General features: G+C 35.9%; 4 protein-coding genes across 7 annotated transcripts; 3 read left to right on the top strand and 1 right to left on the bottom strand.

The window, feature by feature from the left end:
- The first annotated feature begins 150 nt into the window (after positions 1–150).
- On the top strand, positions 151–5,043 carry abhd6b (abhydrolase domain containing 6, acylglycerol lipase b). Of its 4 annotated transcripts, none has more exons than XM_084427453.1 (9): positions 151–603; positions 1,143–1,290; positions 1,888–2,044; positions 2,155–2,268; positions 2,368–2,500; positions 3,254–3,411; positions 3,498–3,552; positions 3,656–3,756; positions 3,870–5,043. In XM_084427453.1, the coding sequence occupies exons 2-9, from the start codon at positions 1,172–1,174 to the stop codon at positions 4,050–4,052; spliced, it is 1,020 nt and encodes a 339-aa protein (XP_084283579.1). In that variant the 5' UTR covers positions 151–603; positions 1,143–1,171; the 3' UTR covers positions 4,053–5,043. The 4 variants fall into 4 exon arrangements, with proteins under 4 accessions (XP_084283579.1, XP_084283578.1, XP_084283577.1 ...); XM_084427452.1 differs by having other exon boundaries at positions 151–690; XM_084427451.1 differs by having other exon boundaries at positions 151–1,056.
- A 1,101-nt stretch (positions 5,044–6,144) lies between these two features.
- kctd6b (potassium channel tetramerization domain containing 6b) lies at positions 6,145–9,441 on the top strand. Its single transcript, XM_084427315.1, has 4 exons — positions 6,145–6,472; positions 6,655–6,698; positions 6,907–6,997; positions 8,372–9,441. Exons 3-4 carry the CDS (start codon positions 6,971–6,973, stop codon positions 9,056–9,058), a joined length of 714 nt encoding a protein of 237 aa, XP_084283441.1. The 5' UTR covers positions 6,145–6,472; positions 6,655–6,698; positions 6,907–6,970; the 3' UTR covers positions 9,059–9,441.
- Positions 9,442–9,445: 4 nt separating this feature from the next.
- On the top strand, positions 9,446–10,985 carry uqcc5 (ubiquinol-cytochrome c reductase complex assembly factor 5). The gene is made up of 2 exons (XM_084427316.1): positions 9,446–10,100; positions 10,619–10,985. Exons 1-2 carry the CDS (start codon positions 9,947–9,949, stop codon positions 10,708–10,710), a joined length of 246 nt encoding a protein of 81 aa, XP_084283442.1. The 5' UTR covers positions 9,446–9,946; the 3' UTR covers positions 10,711–10,985.
- A 628-nt stretch (positions 10,986–11,613) lies between these two features.
- Positions 11,614–15,308, bottom strand: ognb (osteoglycin, paralog b). The gene is made up of 6 exons (XM_084428713.1): positions 14,749–15,308; positions 14,336–14,420; positions 14,081–14,245; positions 12,479–12,681; positions 12,297–12,389; positions 11,614–12,209 (listed from the first exon to the last, which is right to left on the bottom strand). Exons 1-6 carry the CDS (start codon positions 14,914–14,916, stop codon positions 12,039–12,041), a joined length of 885 nt encoding a protein of 294 aa, XP_084284839.1. The 5' UTR covers positions 14,917–15,308; the 3' UTR covers positions 11,614–12,038.
- Between the last annotated feature and the right edge of the window lie 783 nt (positions 15,309–16,091).

Below are 16,091 nucleotides of genomic sequence, written 5' to 3'. Positions count from 1 at the left end.
ATGGTTTAATTATTTATATAATTATAATAATAAATAATTATATAAATAATATTTATAATAAATGCCTAAAATATATAATAAATATATGTAAGTATTTTTTTTATATATTCTCTTCAGATTCTTTTTTTTTTTTTTTTTTTTACTGCTGTATATTTGATGTATAACTAAATTGAATGGCTGGTTAAAATCACACATTTGAACAAAGGTGAATTGGTTTCCATAACTTTGCTCGCATGCAGTGATACCTTTAGACATCTGGAGGATTTCATCTTGTGAAATCTTTTAGAAATTTGTAAGCAGTCTATAAATGTGATATGAGCATAAATGCAACTAAATAGCTTTAAATGTTAAATGGAATTTATATGCACATTTTTTTTTATCCATTATTTTTTTTATCCATTATTAAATGCATCGTCATCTAATTTATTTATTCCCTTTATTTATTTTGAGTAAGAGAAATATTGCATTTTCCATCTGACCTCATTGATTTCTTGAGATCACCACAGACAGTTTGCTCTGGATGCCATCTCAGTGTTTATTGAGGTTAGCAGACAGCTGACGTTCATTATATCCGAAGCGCAGACAGCACACTGACCAGCCACGGTATGACCTTTTAGGATCTGTCATTTGAAACTGCTTGATTATGACTGACTTCACTGAATGACGTCAGTGTAGGATTAAGCTTATGAAGTAAGTTCATTGCTCTGATTGTTCCAGATCTATTTGTTGAGTCATACGACTATTGTTGTTATTGTTGTCGATTTATACTTTTTAACCTCAATTCAAATGTTTAGTTGTCCTAGTAATGGCATGGTCATTGTAAAATTTGTCTGTAAATGTATAAAAACATTAAGGAAAAAAAATAGATGTATTGTAGGCAGTGACACTTAAACGAAGGGATACAATGATGGTCATGTGAATATTTGAAGCGCATGGTGAGATATCTAGGTTACATGTATTGATTAGACATGAACAGATGCTGCCAGACCCTCCCCTATCCCTCACCCTCTTTGAATCTGACCTATACATATGCTGACTTATAGCAGAGCAACAAAGGTATTTTCAAGTGTTTCATCATTCCCTGACATTTTTAATGTTCGGTAGGCTTTCTGCTTGTAATTGTGTGCTGTATTATTCTGCAGGGTGTTGACTAGATAAAACCAGAGTTGCCATGGATCAGGATATGATGAATATGTTTGCCATTGCTGCAGGGACTCTTGCTATCCCTCTCCTCCTCTTCATGGCCTCCTTTATGCTGTGGCCATCGTCACTCATCAAAGTCTATTACTGGTAAATGCCACTTATGAATAATACATACATGCATTTACCTTCATTATAATATGTAAATATTAAAGCCCACACTCAAAAATGTTTTGGAAAATAAAGATATAATGTGGAATTAAAAATATTTCAGGTTTTTAGGTTCCTAATCAAATACTTGTTAACCAAATTTGTGACTGACATTTTACTCAAAATGTATAACAAATGCTGTATATTAATGATATACTTTTTATTAAATTAGAAAAGAATGCAAAATTACATCAGTCTTTTGTTATATCAATCAATTTATATGAGCATATTTTAAAACTACTTTTTTTTTTATAGCTATACATTTATTTTTTCTATATGCATTTTGTTTTTCATATGGCAACACTACAAAAGTTTTATTTGTTAACATTAGTTAACTTCATTATGTAACTTCAGCTAACATTGAACAATAGTTTATTACAGCATTTATTAATCGTAATAATTTTTATTTATTTTTTATGTTGTACATTTTTGACAGATGATATTTTACCAACAGGATTGCAGTGATGCATATTAAATGTGAATGCACATATGTTTTGTTCATATATTCTGCCCCATGAACGCTTTGTGTTTGTGGAGGTACTGGAGGAGAACTCTGGGTCTTCAGGTACGTTATGCAGACTGTGGAGGTTATCGCTTCTGTTACTCGCACAGGGGGAAACCAGGCCTCAGGCCCTCTATACTCATGCTGCACGACTTCTCTGCTCATAAGGATACATGGCTCCCCATGGTCAAGGTATAGTATATTTACATGGCTGGGGTGGTGAGGTAAAAAATGAGAATGCTATGTACAGTATATTGTTCATTATAACAGCGATAAGCAGTTTGTGTCTTCATCCTAAACAGTACCTTCCCAAACATCTGCACCTGCTGTGTGTCGACATGCCAGGGCATGAGGGTACAACACGTACCAGCACGGATGACTATTCAGTCCAGGGCCAGGTCAAGAGAATACGGCAGGTAATGGCCGGATAGGTACCTTTTTCTATGAATAGGTGTACATATTACATGTTTGTGTTGGCAGCATTTATGAATATTCCCCTCTTTTACTCCACTCAGTTTGTAGAGGCCATTCGACTAAACAGAAAGCCGTTCCACATGGTCGGGACTTCAATGGGTGGCACTGTGGCAGGAGTGTATGCAGCCTGCCATCCCTCAGATCTCTACAGTTTGACCCTCATCTGCCCAGTCGGTTAGTTAAAGGGGTGATTGATTATGATTTCACTTTTCTAACTTTAGTTAGTGTGTAATGTTGCTGTTTGATCATAAACAACATCTGCAAAGTTACAACGCTCAAAGTTCAAAACAAAGGGAGATATTTGCTTTTAAAGAAAATGTTAGATTAGTGACATCACTAACCCTAAAATTTACATAAACTCCGCCCCCCAGAACACGATTTATAGATTATCAACAAGACAGAATGTGCTAATCAATGACTAGAAGATAACTATACATAAGCTACATAAATTCATCAACTAACCATTCAGAAATGTCCTGTTGCTTCTACATTGTCACTTCTTCTTGAGTCTCTCCATCATTGTCTGACTCCGGTTTGAACATAAAAGGCTAAAAGTTTTAGAAATTTTCAGTGCATGTCTGTGTGATGTAAAAGGACACAAGCTCCGCCCCCTGTGCCAGGAGCAGCAGCTCATTTGCATTTAAAGGAACAGACACCAAACGGTGCGTTTTTGCTCACCCTTAAAAAGTGACAACTTTAACATGCTATATAAAAATATCTGTGGGGTATTTTGAGCTAAAACTTCACATACACACTCTGGGGACATCAGAGATTTATTTTACATCTTGTGAAAAGGGCATTTTACCAGCCCTTTGATATATTTCGTCTTTGACACGGAATGCATGGATAAGTTCATACAGACATAACATAAAAATAAACAAAAATGACTCTATTATTACTCCTACATGCTCACATTTTTCTCTGAAGGTCTGAAGATCCAAAGCGAGAGCAAGTTTGACAGTCGGATGCATGATGTGGAGCACAGCCAGTACACACTGAATATTCCTCTTATCCCATCCACCCCGGAGGAGATGGAGGAGATGCTGAAGCTCTGTTCTCACGTGCGCTTCAGAGTGCCTCAACAGGTTAGTCACGCACACGTCATGTAAGGTTGCTCTAGATTCAGAACACACCTTCACACACCATGTGTGGCGTTTACCTTCGTTTATAGATTCTTCAAGGCCTGGTGGATGTACGGATCCCACACAATGACTTTTATCACGAGGGTCAGTATGAACATAGGCCTACTAAATGTATTTACTTTAAATATGCAACATGCTATAGAAAGTCTTGTTTTGCCTAATGTATCTTCTCTATAAACTACCACAGTTTTCACGGAAATTATGAGTGAAAATTCCAAATATGCTTTGCATGAGCATATGCAGCAAATAACTACCCCTTTACAAGTCATCTGGGGCAAACAGGACCAGGTATGTGTACGCATGCATACAGGAACTATACATAGAAAACACACACATGCACACATTATTTTAGTATCATTGAGATACTGATGTAGTATTAATAATATTCTATTTATTTTCAGGTAGTGGATGTGTCTGGCGCAGCGGTGCTTGCCGAGGCTCTTCCACACTGCCGTGTTGATCTGCTGGAGAACTGCGGTCATTCTGTGGTCATGGAGCGACCCCGACAAACAGCCAAACTCATTTTAGATTTCATCATCTCTCAGCAGAGCACAGAGAGCGCCAGCACGAAGAAGAAATCCTGAGACGGCTCTGCTATCAGTTGTGTTTTGATTAATGCTTAAATGAAGCACCCCACTGACCCTGAAGTATATAACAAACTTAGGGAGAGATAATATTCATAGTAATAATTTTGCAGTGTTTTTCAGTTTGATTGATTAAAGAAAGAGATCACGCTTATAAAAAGTATATGGAAACACTTTACAATAAGATTTTATTTGCTAACATTAGTTAACATGAACTTAACTATGAGTGCATTTATTGATCTTAATGTCAATTTCAACATTTACTAATACATTTGTTAAATTTTTTATTTGTTGGCATTAATGCGCTGTGTGAGAACCTAACATGAACAACTGTTTTTGTATTAACTAAGAATTAAGGTTACTCTAACAAAGATTTACAAATTATGTATAAAAAGATATTGCACATTATTCATGTTAATGCATTAACTAATATTAAAATCGGCATGAAATGGAAGTTACAATTTCTTCCATGTTGTGATGTATGTCCCAGTGAAACGGCTTCTAGAACAAGAAAAAAAAATTATGGTGGGACTTGATTTTGCCCTCGCACCATAACTGTCATCAGAGAAGAGATGTCACTGCAAGAGGGAGGGAGCGTTATGTTGATTAAAGATTATGAGGGCACATGAATTAAGAGAGAGAGAGAGAGACCCTGTTGTAAAGTGCTGCAGTATATTGATGGTATAGTTATGGCATCAGATGGGTAATACCATGGTACGTTTATGTATACCATGGAACTGATTATGTACCAATGCTCTTAAAGGAATACCCTCATACATTCAGGGTCTTAGTCGATCTGGGTCCTATGATTGTAAAGGCTTAAAAATAAAATGTGTGTATATGTAAAGGGACACACACACACGTGTGTTACTTTAATCAATTACAATTCTACAGACTGTTACCAAAAAAATCTGGCATTTATGTTTATTTAAGAATCAAACATACAAAGAAGGCACATCCCAAACATCCTAACTGGGCTCAGGTGATGGACAACAAAATAATAATAAAAAAAAAAAATCAATTTTTTTTATTTACACATAGGCCTACTGTTTCATGCTGCTCATGTATTTACATTGCTTAAGGTAAATAGCCTTTAAACATGAAGTTTATAGGGGTGAAGCTGCAATATCATGATAAAAACATGGTTGATTAATTTAGGCTATTGCTCTTGAAATTGTAATGACAACTAGATTAAAAAGTTTGCCGAGACAAACTTCAAGTTGGCTTGAGAAAGCTGGACCAGAAAGTTTGAAGAAGTTTTAAAAGCTTTAAGTTTGAAAAAGTTTAAATAAGTTTGAAGTTTAAAGTAGTTCAAAGTAGTTTAAAGTTAGAAGTTTGATAAATAGAAAGAAAGAAAGAAAGAAAGATTGGTTAGAAAGAAAGACATTAGTTAGAAAGAAAGACATTAGTTAGAAAGAAAGACAGATTAGTTAGAAAAAGGAAAAAAAGATTGGTTAGAAAGACAGATTAGTAAGAAAGAAAGAAAGATTATATAAAAGGATAGATAGAAGATAGATAGATAGATAGAGAAAGAAAGAAAATAAAGATTGGTTAGAAAGAAAGACATTAGTTAGAAAGAAAGATTAGTTAGAAAAAGGAAAAAGTAAGATTGGTTAGAAAGACAGATTAGTTAGAAAGAAAGAAAGATTATATAAAAGGATGGATGGATGGATGAATAGAATTTAGGCAGTGAGTGCGTGCAGTTCCTAAACTCAACAGAAACGTGTGTGATTGGTTATTATGTTCAACACTGCAAACTACGCGTAAAAGAAAATTACTATAGCCTAAATATCATAAACAAATCTACTGTAATGTAATGCCGCAATATTCATATTTATAGGTAAGGCTTAATATTACGGGTAGGCTAGCTTTCTTTGACCAGAAACTACTTTCTTTGACTAGCCTACTTTCTTGATCTTGCACTACAATCTGGATTAATTAGAAGAAATACATTGCATTAATCATTTCAATTTAATATAATTCATATTTATTTAAATACATGTAAATTCAATTGTATTTAATATTTATTTTTGTAAATATTTTTATATTTTATATTTATTAATATATACAATTATCCTGCTGGAATTGCTTTGTGCCCCTTAGCTTACCTATAACACCATTGCAGCATTTCAGTAGCTCTGTTACTATGGCACGTGTACAATAAAATAGAATTTGCCATGTCCATAAGTTATTGTTAGTGAGATTCTGTAGTTATGTGATATTTGTGCAAAGCAACATTTTATCCCCAGCCTTAAAAGGCAGTCTAGAATGTCATTAAATCTGCCGTAATGTACGCTAGTGCAGCAGGTCACGTGACAGTGCGGAATACTGCTGTATTCTCGTCTCTGAGCAGCTAACTCTCAGTGTGCTGTACAGCCGCAACCAAAAACGACGATTAAACCCCTCAGCTCTGGAGACGGGTAAGGATGGGGTCATCCCACACAGTATCACTGCCAGGAAAAACATTTATTTCATTCATTTATGTCACCGTTAAGTTAGTAGTACGCAGGGAGCTAGCTGTATATTATGGTAGCTGGCTAGCAAAGGTTCCTTGTAAAAACGTTTTATTTTATTAAAACATGTTCATGTTTTTTAATGTTAGGTACACCAGGTACAATCGCTGGACGTTCCTAACTCTTCTAAACGGTAAGTAATTACGTTGCAGAACACCTGTTTACTTGTCTTAGCAAAACAGTTAGCATGCTATTGAGCATCTAATTCACTGAGCTTCTTCACAGTGATGCATCTTGTGTTTATGTGCGCGTCATTACCGTCTCAGAAAATATTCAAAGACCCTTAATTGGGTCTATACAGTTATTTGTCTTAATGTATGGCTAACGTTTCTTTTTTGCAGGTGTAATCAAGCATAATATCCGAACAACTTCTGTGGGTCAGAGCGGTTTACCTATCCTTATCAAATGGATAATGGGGACTGGGGGCATAGGGTAAGTATGTGGAGAAATATTTTAGCAGAAGTTAATGTTATAATATAAGTATTCAAGTATATTGGTTATTAGTCAGAGTTGTGTTTCATGCAGTATTGTAATTTGAATTTTTTGAAATTCAGACATTCATATTTTTTTCTAACTAGAAAATAGAATTCATTATAACAGTATTTTAATGTTAAATAATCAAGCTCTTTAAGTCTGGTGCATTCTGATTGGCGGCCAATGTTTTTATCATTCATCAGCTGGACAGAAATTGTTCTGAAAGTGATTCCAATGGTATGGTTCGCTATTCTCATAGAATTAGAGCGATTATTCAAAATTCGTAGTTATGGTTTTTATTTATCCTTGGTGTGAACAGGCCTTTACAATTTTCTTACTGTACTAGATGATGAAAAATCCCCAAAGTCACAGATTGCCGTTGAAAATGACTAATTGTAATTACATCTAATAATAATTAGACTTTCAATCTACATCCACAAACTTGGTTCAGACCTGCAGCCTGTTCTAAATTGACTTTATTTTCTAAGTAATCAGATCGAAGGTTTTTCCATAACTGACATTCAAATAGGTCAAAGTTTCCATAGATAGATGAGCTATCTGTCTGTCTTACTGCAAGGTCTGTGTAGCCATCGAATTATGACCTTTAAACTTTAAGCTTATAACAGTATTTGTCAAGCCAACATGTTTAACGAACCATCCTTTTCTATTTCCAGTTCAACACACTGTAAGTTCTGTCCAATATGATTCAGATTTCAGTGCAGAAATTGAAAGAGCCATTTCCTAAATTTTTTCAGATCCTATTATTAGTGATGCACCACAATTTCAGCAACCAAAAATATTCACCCGAAACCGCGAAAAAAATTTTTTTTCAGTTTCGGGCTAAATAGTTTTGAGGACCAAAATCGTTGACCAAAGCATTGGCGTTTAATTAGTGCTTCTCCAATGATGCAATTTGACAGTGTCAGTGTCTATTTTGTGCACCCAACGTGGATAAACTACAACAGGTAAACATGTCAGCAGTGTGGTGACCAAAAGTGACACTAGAGTAGAATTTATTTGGCTGAAATATAGAGCGGCCCTCATTGTGAAAGAACTTTATGACTGGTTTAATATATCAAACTGAAAACACAACACCCTGAACAGCATACCGGTTTCATTTACCCAAACTTTATTTTCAACTATCTTTAATTTTGGTTTTGGTCAAATTTTTTGATGCATAACTACCTCTTATTAGTGTCTTTAAGCAACTTCTTTTTTTTATTATTTGCTGTTAACAGATTAGTCACATTAAAGTCCATAATGACACAACTTTTTGATTGTGCGATGAGTTGCATTAATTAAAGATTTCTCGTTATTGTCCATCTCTTTTAGTTGACTCACCCAGTCACCTTAAATGTCGGAGGTCAACTCTACACGACTTCTATCTCCACTCTTCAGCGTTACCCAGATTCCATGCTGGGCGCCATGTTCCGCGGCGACTTCCCCACCACGCGGGACGCTCAAGGAAACTACTTCATCGATCGGGATGGGACGCTTTTCCGCTACATATTAAACTTCCTGCGCACATCCGAGCTCACTCTTCCTGTTGACTTCATGGAGACGGACCTTCTGCGTAAAGAAGCTGACTTCTATCAGATCGAGCCTTTAATCCAATGCCTCAATGACCCAAAACCTCTGTACCCACTGGACACTTTTGAGCAGGTGGTGGAGTTGTCCAGCACTCGCAAGCTGTCTAAGTACTCAAACCCAGTAGCGGTTATTATCACGCAACTAACCATAACCACTAAGGTCCACTCACTGCTTGAGGGAATATCCAACAGCTTTACCAAGTGGAACAAACACATGATGGACACCAGAGACTGTCAGGTGTCTTTCACCTTTGGACCATGTGACCACCAACAAGAGGTGTCTCTAAGGGTCCACCTCATGGACTACATCACCAAACAGGGATTCACGATTCGGAACACACGGGTGCACCACATGAGCGAGCGTGCCAATGAGAACACAGTGGAGCATCACTGGACTTTCTGCCGGCCAGCATATAAAGTAGAAGACTGACCCATTTATGAACGTGGTGCCATTTCAAATGTGGTTGCTGCTGTTTCCAGTGTGATGTTTTAATATGTAGGTATTCCATTGTCAGTTGAGGCCAAGCAAAAAAAAAAAGGAAAGGAATGAAATGAAATGTTCAAAATGAAAGCATCAGACCAATATATAATATAAATACATATTCAGATGATACTCGAGCAACTTTCAATAATCTATAAAACACCTTGACCATGTAAAAAAAAAAAAAACATTCCCCAGAAAATGTTTCAGGTTCAGATTCATTCCATCAGATGAGAAATCTGTCAAACACTGTGCACTATGTGCAACATCAACATGTTAGTGTGCATGTATTTCTAACACATTCTTTAACTATTAAATGTCCACATGCTGTACATGGAAATACATTTTATTGATTTGTTCCATCAGTTTCATTTCAGAAGGGGAAAAAAGCATCAACATGAGATAATTGTCTCATTTTAGTCTCTCCTATTGAGAGTGATTGAACATATAAATCATGGAGAGACTCTTTTCAAAGTTAAATTGTTATTAAATGGGTAAATATTTATATATTTGCTTAAACACTTTTTAACCTTATGCCAGTAAGTGAGAACACCCAATTCAAAAGACTATGAAAGGGACTTACGGTTCCCTCTCTTATATCAGATTTGGTAGAGTCCTGCCAGCGGACCTATTAGAACACACTATTATCCATGACGTTTACGCCGCCATGTTTTCCTATTCTGTCAGCGGGTACATGCGCTAAGAACAAGATCAGTGTTAAAGGGCACAACTGTTCAGATGTTGTATTCTAGCGTTTAAAACTCAATTTTATTAGTTCATATTATTGCGCTGTGCTTTAGAAATATCTAGCTGGTAATTGTGTTTTAAAAGAAAAGGATGTTTAGAAAAAGTCGAAACCTAAAATATATATTAAGTCTTGTTCCCGGAAAAAGACGATTTGGAACGTACAGATTTTTGCCCTTGTTCTTCTGTATCGGGGGTGTCATGGAGTGGATCATGATTAACGTGAGAATAGGACGAGAAACGTTTTGTAAGTATCACAAGTCAAATCTTATGTATACACGCCCCGCTTTGAAGCGTTTATGTGCATCATTCTGCGTCCTCATTGCGCAGGGCGGCCTGACAATTTTTGCGTAATACTTGTGTTGATAAAACGTGAATGATGATTTACTGAAATCTTTAAAACAAAGACTTTCTGAAAAAGTCTGTTTTAACTGAAAGCAGCTTGCACTGACATCTTAAAATATGTCAGTGCCATTGTTTTGTCTCGATATGTACCAGTAATGTTTTCTTTTTCTAATCTAAGGCATGTTTATAAAAGCTATTTAATTAAACTAAAACCTAATCCTGGCTTAATCTAAGCCCAGTTCTGTAAAACCAGGCCTCAATGTCTATCATTGACCTTAATTACATAAGGTACAACAGTGTTAAAGGCTCACAGTTGACTTATAATAAATACCCTATGTATGTAGGCCGAATTACTGTTTATTCGGTATACTATTGGTTATTGTTATAGATAAGTGGTTACATTATTTTCTGCCTCCACAGATGATGTCTACAGAAGAAAACAATCGGAGAGGGAATACCAAAGCAAGATTGATGAGGGCTTGATTGTGCTCACAAAGTCTGAAGCTAAATGAGATCATCACAACACACTGGAAATACATGATCATCATAATGAAGAGACTGAAGTCAAAAACGCTTTGAAACTTTTGCACACTTACACACTTTTGAAATCAATCAAAAATGGGGATACTATAATATATGAACTATGATGCAGCTGTGACAGGGACTGCGTAATTATGTGGACAGATGAGGTGCAAAAGACACTGCGTTTCTGTACAGAAGGTTGCAATTTTTGTATTGACTAAGATAAAGATGGTTATTTATGCAATAAAAGTTATCTGTCCTGTGATTCTAACCAATACACTTTGGAAGCCTTTTTTAACTACAAATGAAAACAAATAGTAAAACTATGATTTTGTAAGTCATAATAAAGAGAAATTAATCTCATAACTATGACTTAGTGGCTCGGGATCTCTATTTTATTGAGAAAAGCTCTCATATTAATGACTTGGCATAAAATAAGGAGAATCTTTGTAATTGTAATCAAAATTAGTATCTCAAAATAATGAAAAAGTCATAATTATGAGTTAATATGTCATAAATACAGGATTTTTTATTATTATTTAGTGTATTGTAATAAAAAATCTTATTAAAAATAATTATGACTTGGTATATCATAATAATGAGAAACTTTCTTGTATATATTTGGCTTATCTCATAATAAGGAAAAACTTTAACAAAAACTTTAGTTAATGTCATAAAAATATTAAAATAATAATAATGACATCTCATAATAAAGAGAACTTATAATAATGACTTGCTGACAAACTTTCTTGTAATGACTCTCATTATTATGCGATGTTCAGTTACAAGAAAATTATTATAGTATAATTAGTCATGAAAATTGTTGTCAATATGATGAGAAGCTAAGCCATAATAATCAAAGTTCTCATTATTGTAGCTTTTTTTTTACTTTTATAAAATGATGGTCAGTTGTAGCCTATAAGTGCCATTTGTAAGTAATTTTACGAAGATAAAGTCCATCAAAGTCTGTAGGTCCAAAATTAATTTATTTACCAGCAATGGATAAAAGTCCCACTGAACAACGTTTTCCCAGACATATTCTTTGCCTCACGTTTTACCTCAGTCTTATTTAGCAACTTTTACCTGCAAAAACGATTGCAAATATAACAAAATGATTACACTGAATAAAGGTCAAGAAAATAGTTGTATATGCGTCTTACAAATGATGTAAAACTGTTAAATGTGCGATTGCCCCTAAAAGTCAATATTTTTTTATTATGCTGTTAAATCTTTGTGAATGTGCTGTCTGTCATCATCATCATAACAGCAGTTGCCAGCTGGACGACAGCTTAAGGAACATTTTCTTCTTCCAAGAGCATTACTTGTAGTGTCCAATCGGCAGAGATCTCAGACAGATGAAGCTGTTGGGATGTTGGGCCAAAGTTAACGGGTTTCCATCGAGCCGAACCTCCTGCATGTTGTACCTGATGTAGTGCGTGTTGTTTCCTTTGCAGAACGTGTCATCCGTCAGTGACGTTATGTTATTGTTCTGAAAACGATTTTAAAAGTATGCATACTTGTAAGGACACGTTTAAATGCTACAGTAAAGATATTTAGACTATAAAGATGACCGTACATGTAGATGAACCACACGCAGACTTTCCGGCAGCGGTGGGACGGCCTCCAGACCGTTGTCTCCAAGGTACAGGTATGCCAGCTTGCTGAGTTTCTAATGCAAAAGATGGACCCCAGTCATGATGAATAAGACAAACAATGTATTCATAAGATGTCAGAATCTTTATTTTATTCATGTTTTACCTTGAAAATGTTTGCTTTCACTCCCTTTGTTTTAAGTAGATTGTGATTGACATCGAGAGACATAAGTTTAGCTGGCAGCATTGGGAGTTTGACCAGCTTGTTCCCAGCGAGCGTTAGTTCCTCAAGCTGATCGAGTTTAGAAAAGGCGCCATCTTCTATCTCAGAGATGAGGTTGTCAGACAGGTCAATTCTTTTCAGCGTGGCTATGAAAACAACACAATATGGACGCATTATCCCAGCTAACAGAGAACGTTCTCTGAACTTTAGCTAACGTTCTTTCAAGGATTTCTCAAAGTTATGAACTATCCTTCCAATAACGTTAATAAAACGTTCGTCCAAAGTTCTGGTTAATGTTCTCAAAAACAGCACAAACGTTATTTATATAGCTAGTCTATGGAGCGTTTTTCCCCCTGAAACGTTTAGTTAGACGGTCATCTAACGTTTTTTAAATGTTACTATTTGTTTCAAAATGTTCAGCAAACATTCAGAGGTGATGTTCCCATTATGTTTGAAGAATGATAAAATGAAATGTTCCCTGAACAGTCGCATGACCAAGAAAAATGCTTTTAAAATATTTACATTCAGGGAATTTTCTTTAATAATGTTTTTATGGGCTACTTTAATAGGAATTTTAGAAAAACGTTCTTATATTAGAACATAATTTTGTTAGCTGGGATGGCTATACAATTGGACATTACAATGGGGGTGCAAATGAACATGAACATCTTTATTATTTACTCAGCCTCATGCCGTTCCAAACCTGTTTGACTTCTGTGGAACATAAAAGAATAGTGTTTTTTTGTCCATGGACTTCCAAAAAGGGCTTTTTGAAGCAATGCCATTTTTGGTTCCCCAAAGACCCTTTCAGTGAACAGTTCTAAAAATACTTTTTCTTAGTGTGAAGAACATTTTAATAATCTGGAGAAACATTTTCCACTAAAAAGAACCTTTTATGCAATGAAACATTTCCATGGATGTTAAAAGTTCTTCATGGAAAATAGATGCTAATAAAGAAATGATGTTCTATTAACAAAGTTCGGGAGGAGCACGTTCAGATAATCTAACCAATCAGCGTGAGGAGGCTTATAGAGCCGTCTTACCTCTGTCCCATGACAGTTTTCCAGCATCCTTCCACCACCCCAACTCCTCCCTCTCGATTATTCCTATCCCAGCTAGGGATAGGGGGGAGTACTCTGGGTTCAGGCCAAATTTCGAGCTCAGAGCCCTCTCCTCGGACAGCACGCCAGATACGCATATTCTGATTATATGTAAGTGTAAACTTTTGAACCTATCATTTTAAGTCAATGAGGTCCAAAAAAAGTAAGTCACAGGGGTTTTTAGAATGACATGAGGGTGAGTAAATGATGACAGTATTTTCATTTGTGGGTGAACTATCCCTTTAAATGCACAAAACCTTCTAGATGTGTCTCCCCTTCTATACCAGTGACTCTAAGGGACCTTTCTCAGGACTGTTTGAGTCTTTTAAAATAGTCTCAAGGAAAATTTCACTCAGTTGCTCTGATTACATTGATCCGTTTCCAATCATTACACAGTGTGTTTTTGGTGGAAACACCCGAAAGCTTTTCTAGCATAACTCCTTACCAATATCAGCGAAGTCTTTGTTGGCAATTTTAGTGATTTTGTTGAAGCGCGCATAGAAGTAAGCCGTTTCCTTTGGCAGTGGTGGAACTGTTGTCATGTCAGGAGAAACCTCCTCACAATACACCGATCCAATTAGACACACACACATCAGGCAAGTAGGAAGTTCTGAAAAATAATAAAAATAAAATAGAAATAAATAGGCTCAAATATTATTTTTGATCAAATGAATGCAAAATTAAAGTAAAGAATAAATACCCTTGTCATCTTTATCGTCTGCTCCCGGACTTTCGTCATCTGTATCAACTGGACTATCATAGTCTGGGCTGAGAATGACCTTTTTCTAGAGTAAAGCAGATTACAAGAAAATGGTATTATTTTGTTTCCTCTCGATATCAACACCGTTCAACCAGTTCGCATGCTATTTTGCCTTTCCCTGAGCTCATGAGTTCCCAGATAACTTGCCAATTGTGCTGCTTTCCATTGGACATAATCCCATTATGGATTTAACAGGTTTTCCATTGTACCTTTCTTAGAACAGATTTAAGATATCTGGCATTTTGATTATACATTCATACTCATTTTAGCCATCACAAACAAATTCTATTTTAACATGACAGTGTTTACAAATTTCTGTATACACATGCATTATCAGCATTAAATTGTCATACCTTTGGTTTCTTGGCTTCCATGACAACTCTACTTTCTGAGATTGATTCTTCCTCATCTACTATTTTCAATATCCCTTTGTGTTTAGGTATCACTTTATTGGTTCTTGCCATATCACAAAATATCCATGGCACGGTCACGAAAAAGAGTAAAATCCTCAGACCCATCATCTTGTGAGGAGAAACAGTTCTTGTCCTGTGTGAAGAGCAGCGCAGTGTGTCACAGCCTCTGAGTAAAATGAGACCTTTAAAGAGTTACTCTGCAGTGACTGCCTGTGAACCATTAAAAAACAAGTCATGAAACTGGCCTTAACCCACTCTGTGCTGTCCTAAGCTTATTTAACGGATCACTCGCCCCCATTCCTGCCAAAATAAACTGTACTGAAGATGTTTTATTGATTGCTATAATCCATTTCATGTCCATATGCATGTGTTTTGAAATTGTGCTTAAAGGGAGTAAAGAAGATAAAAACACTTTGAAATTTATATATTTTTGCTGTCTTCTTGTGAATGCGCATGATCTTACAATAACTAATAAGACCTGTTCCTCCCTTTAGTGATATAATGAGACATTTTCAGGGAACACTGGGAATCGGAAAATAAAGGAAAAATATAGAGGAGAAAGAACAGTTCTGGCTATGGAAATAAACGATGGAGTTCAACAGGAAATTACTATTAGTTCAGGAATCTTGGACAGCACTTTTGAATATAGTGAACTTTTAAAACTCGTCATGTGAGTTAAGATTGTGAAACGAGTGTGTCGTCCATCTCTATGTGACGTTCAAAAGCTTTATTGTTAGAAATTGTTTGGTAGGTATCAGGGGATGGATTGACAGAAGACGGAGAAAACCTTCTGTTCCCCTGTTTTTGATTAAGCCAAAAAGAATTCCTGATATGGGCGAGAGAAATAACATCATATTTATACTGGAAATGCATGACAAAGTGCTGTGAAATAGATTTAAAAAATCATTCAGTTGATATGCTGAATGATATACATAACTTCACCTTCTTTATAGATATGAAGTGAGAAAGATCTGATGGCTTTAACAGTGATCCTCTGGGTTTTGAGCATTTATGGAGTACTGCCTGTTTTCATCAGAGGCATGTGATCACCTGGGAGAAGAATTAACCAGGTGTTCAAACAAATGCATTCCAAGACTTTGAAAACGCACTTCCTCGACCTCCCTCTGGGTGCCGTTACTTAACCTGATGGGACGTAGGATGGAACCTATACAGACTAGACAGTTCAACAGAGATAAACAAAAAGATCAGCAAAATTATTATTGAAGGCAAAGCGTCTTACTGTCAAAGTCCGGATATTATTCTGCATGGTTTTGCCTGCAGCT

This window comes from Rutilus rutilus, assembly GCF_951802725.1.
Source record: "Rutilus rutilus genome assembly, chromosome: 13".
Classification (NCBI taxonomy): domain Eukaryota; kingdom Metazoa; phylum Chordata; class Actinopteri; order Cypriniformes; family Leuciscidae; genus Rutilus; species Rutilus rutilus.
This window is presented reverse-complemented; position numbering and strand designations above follow the sequence as displayed.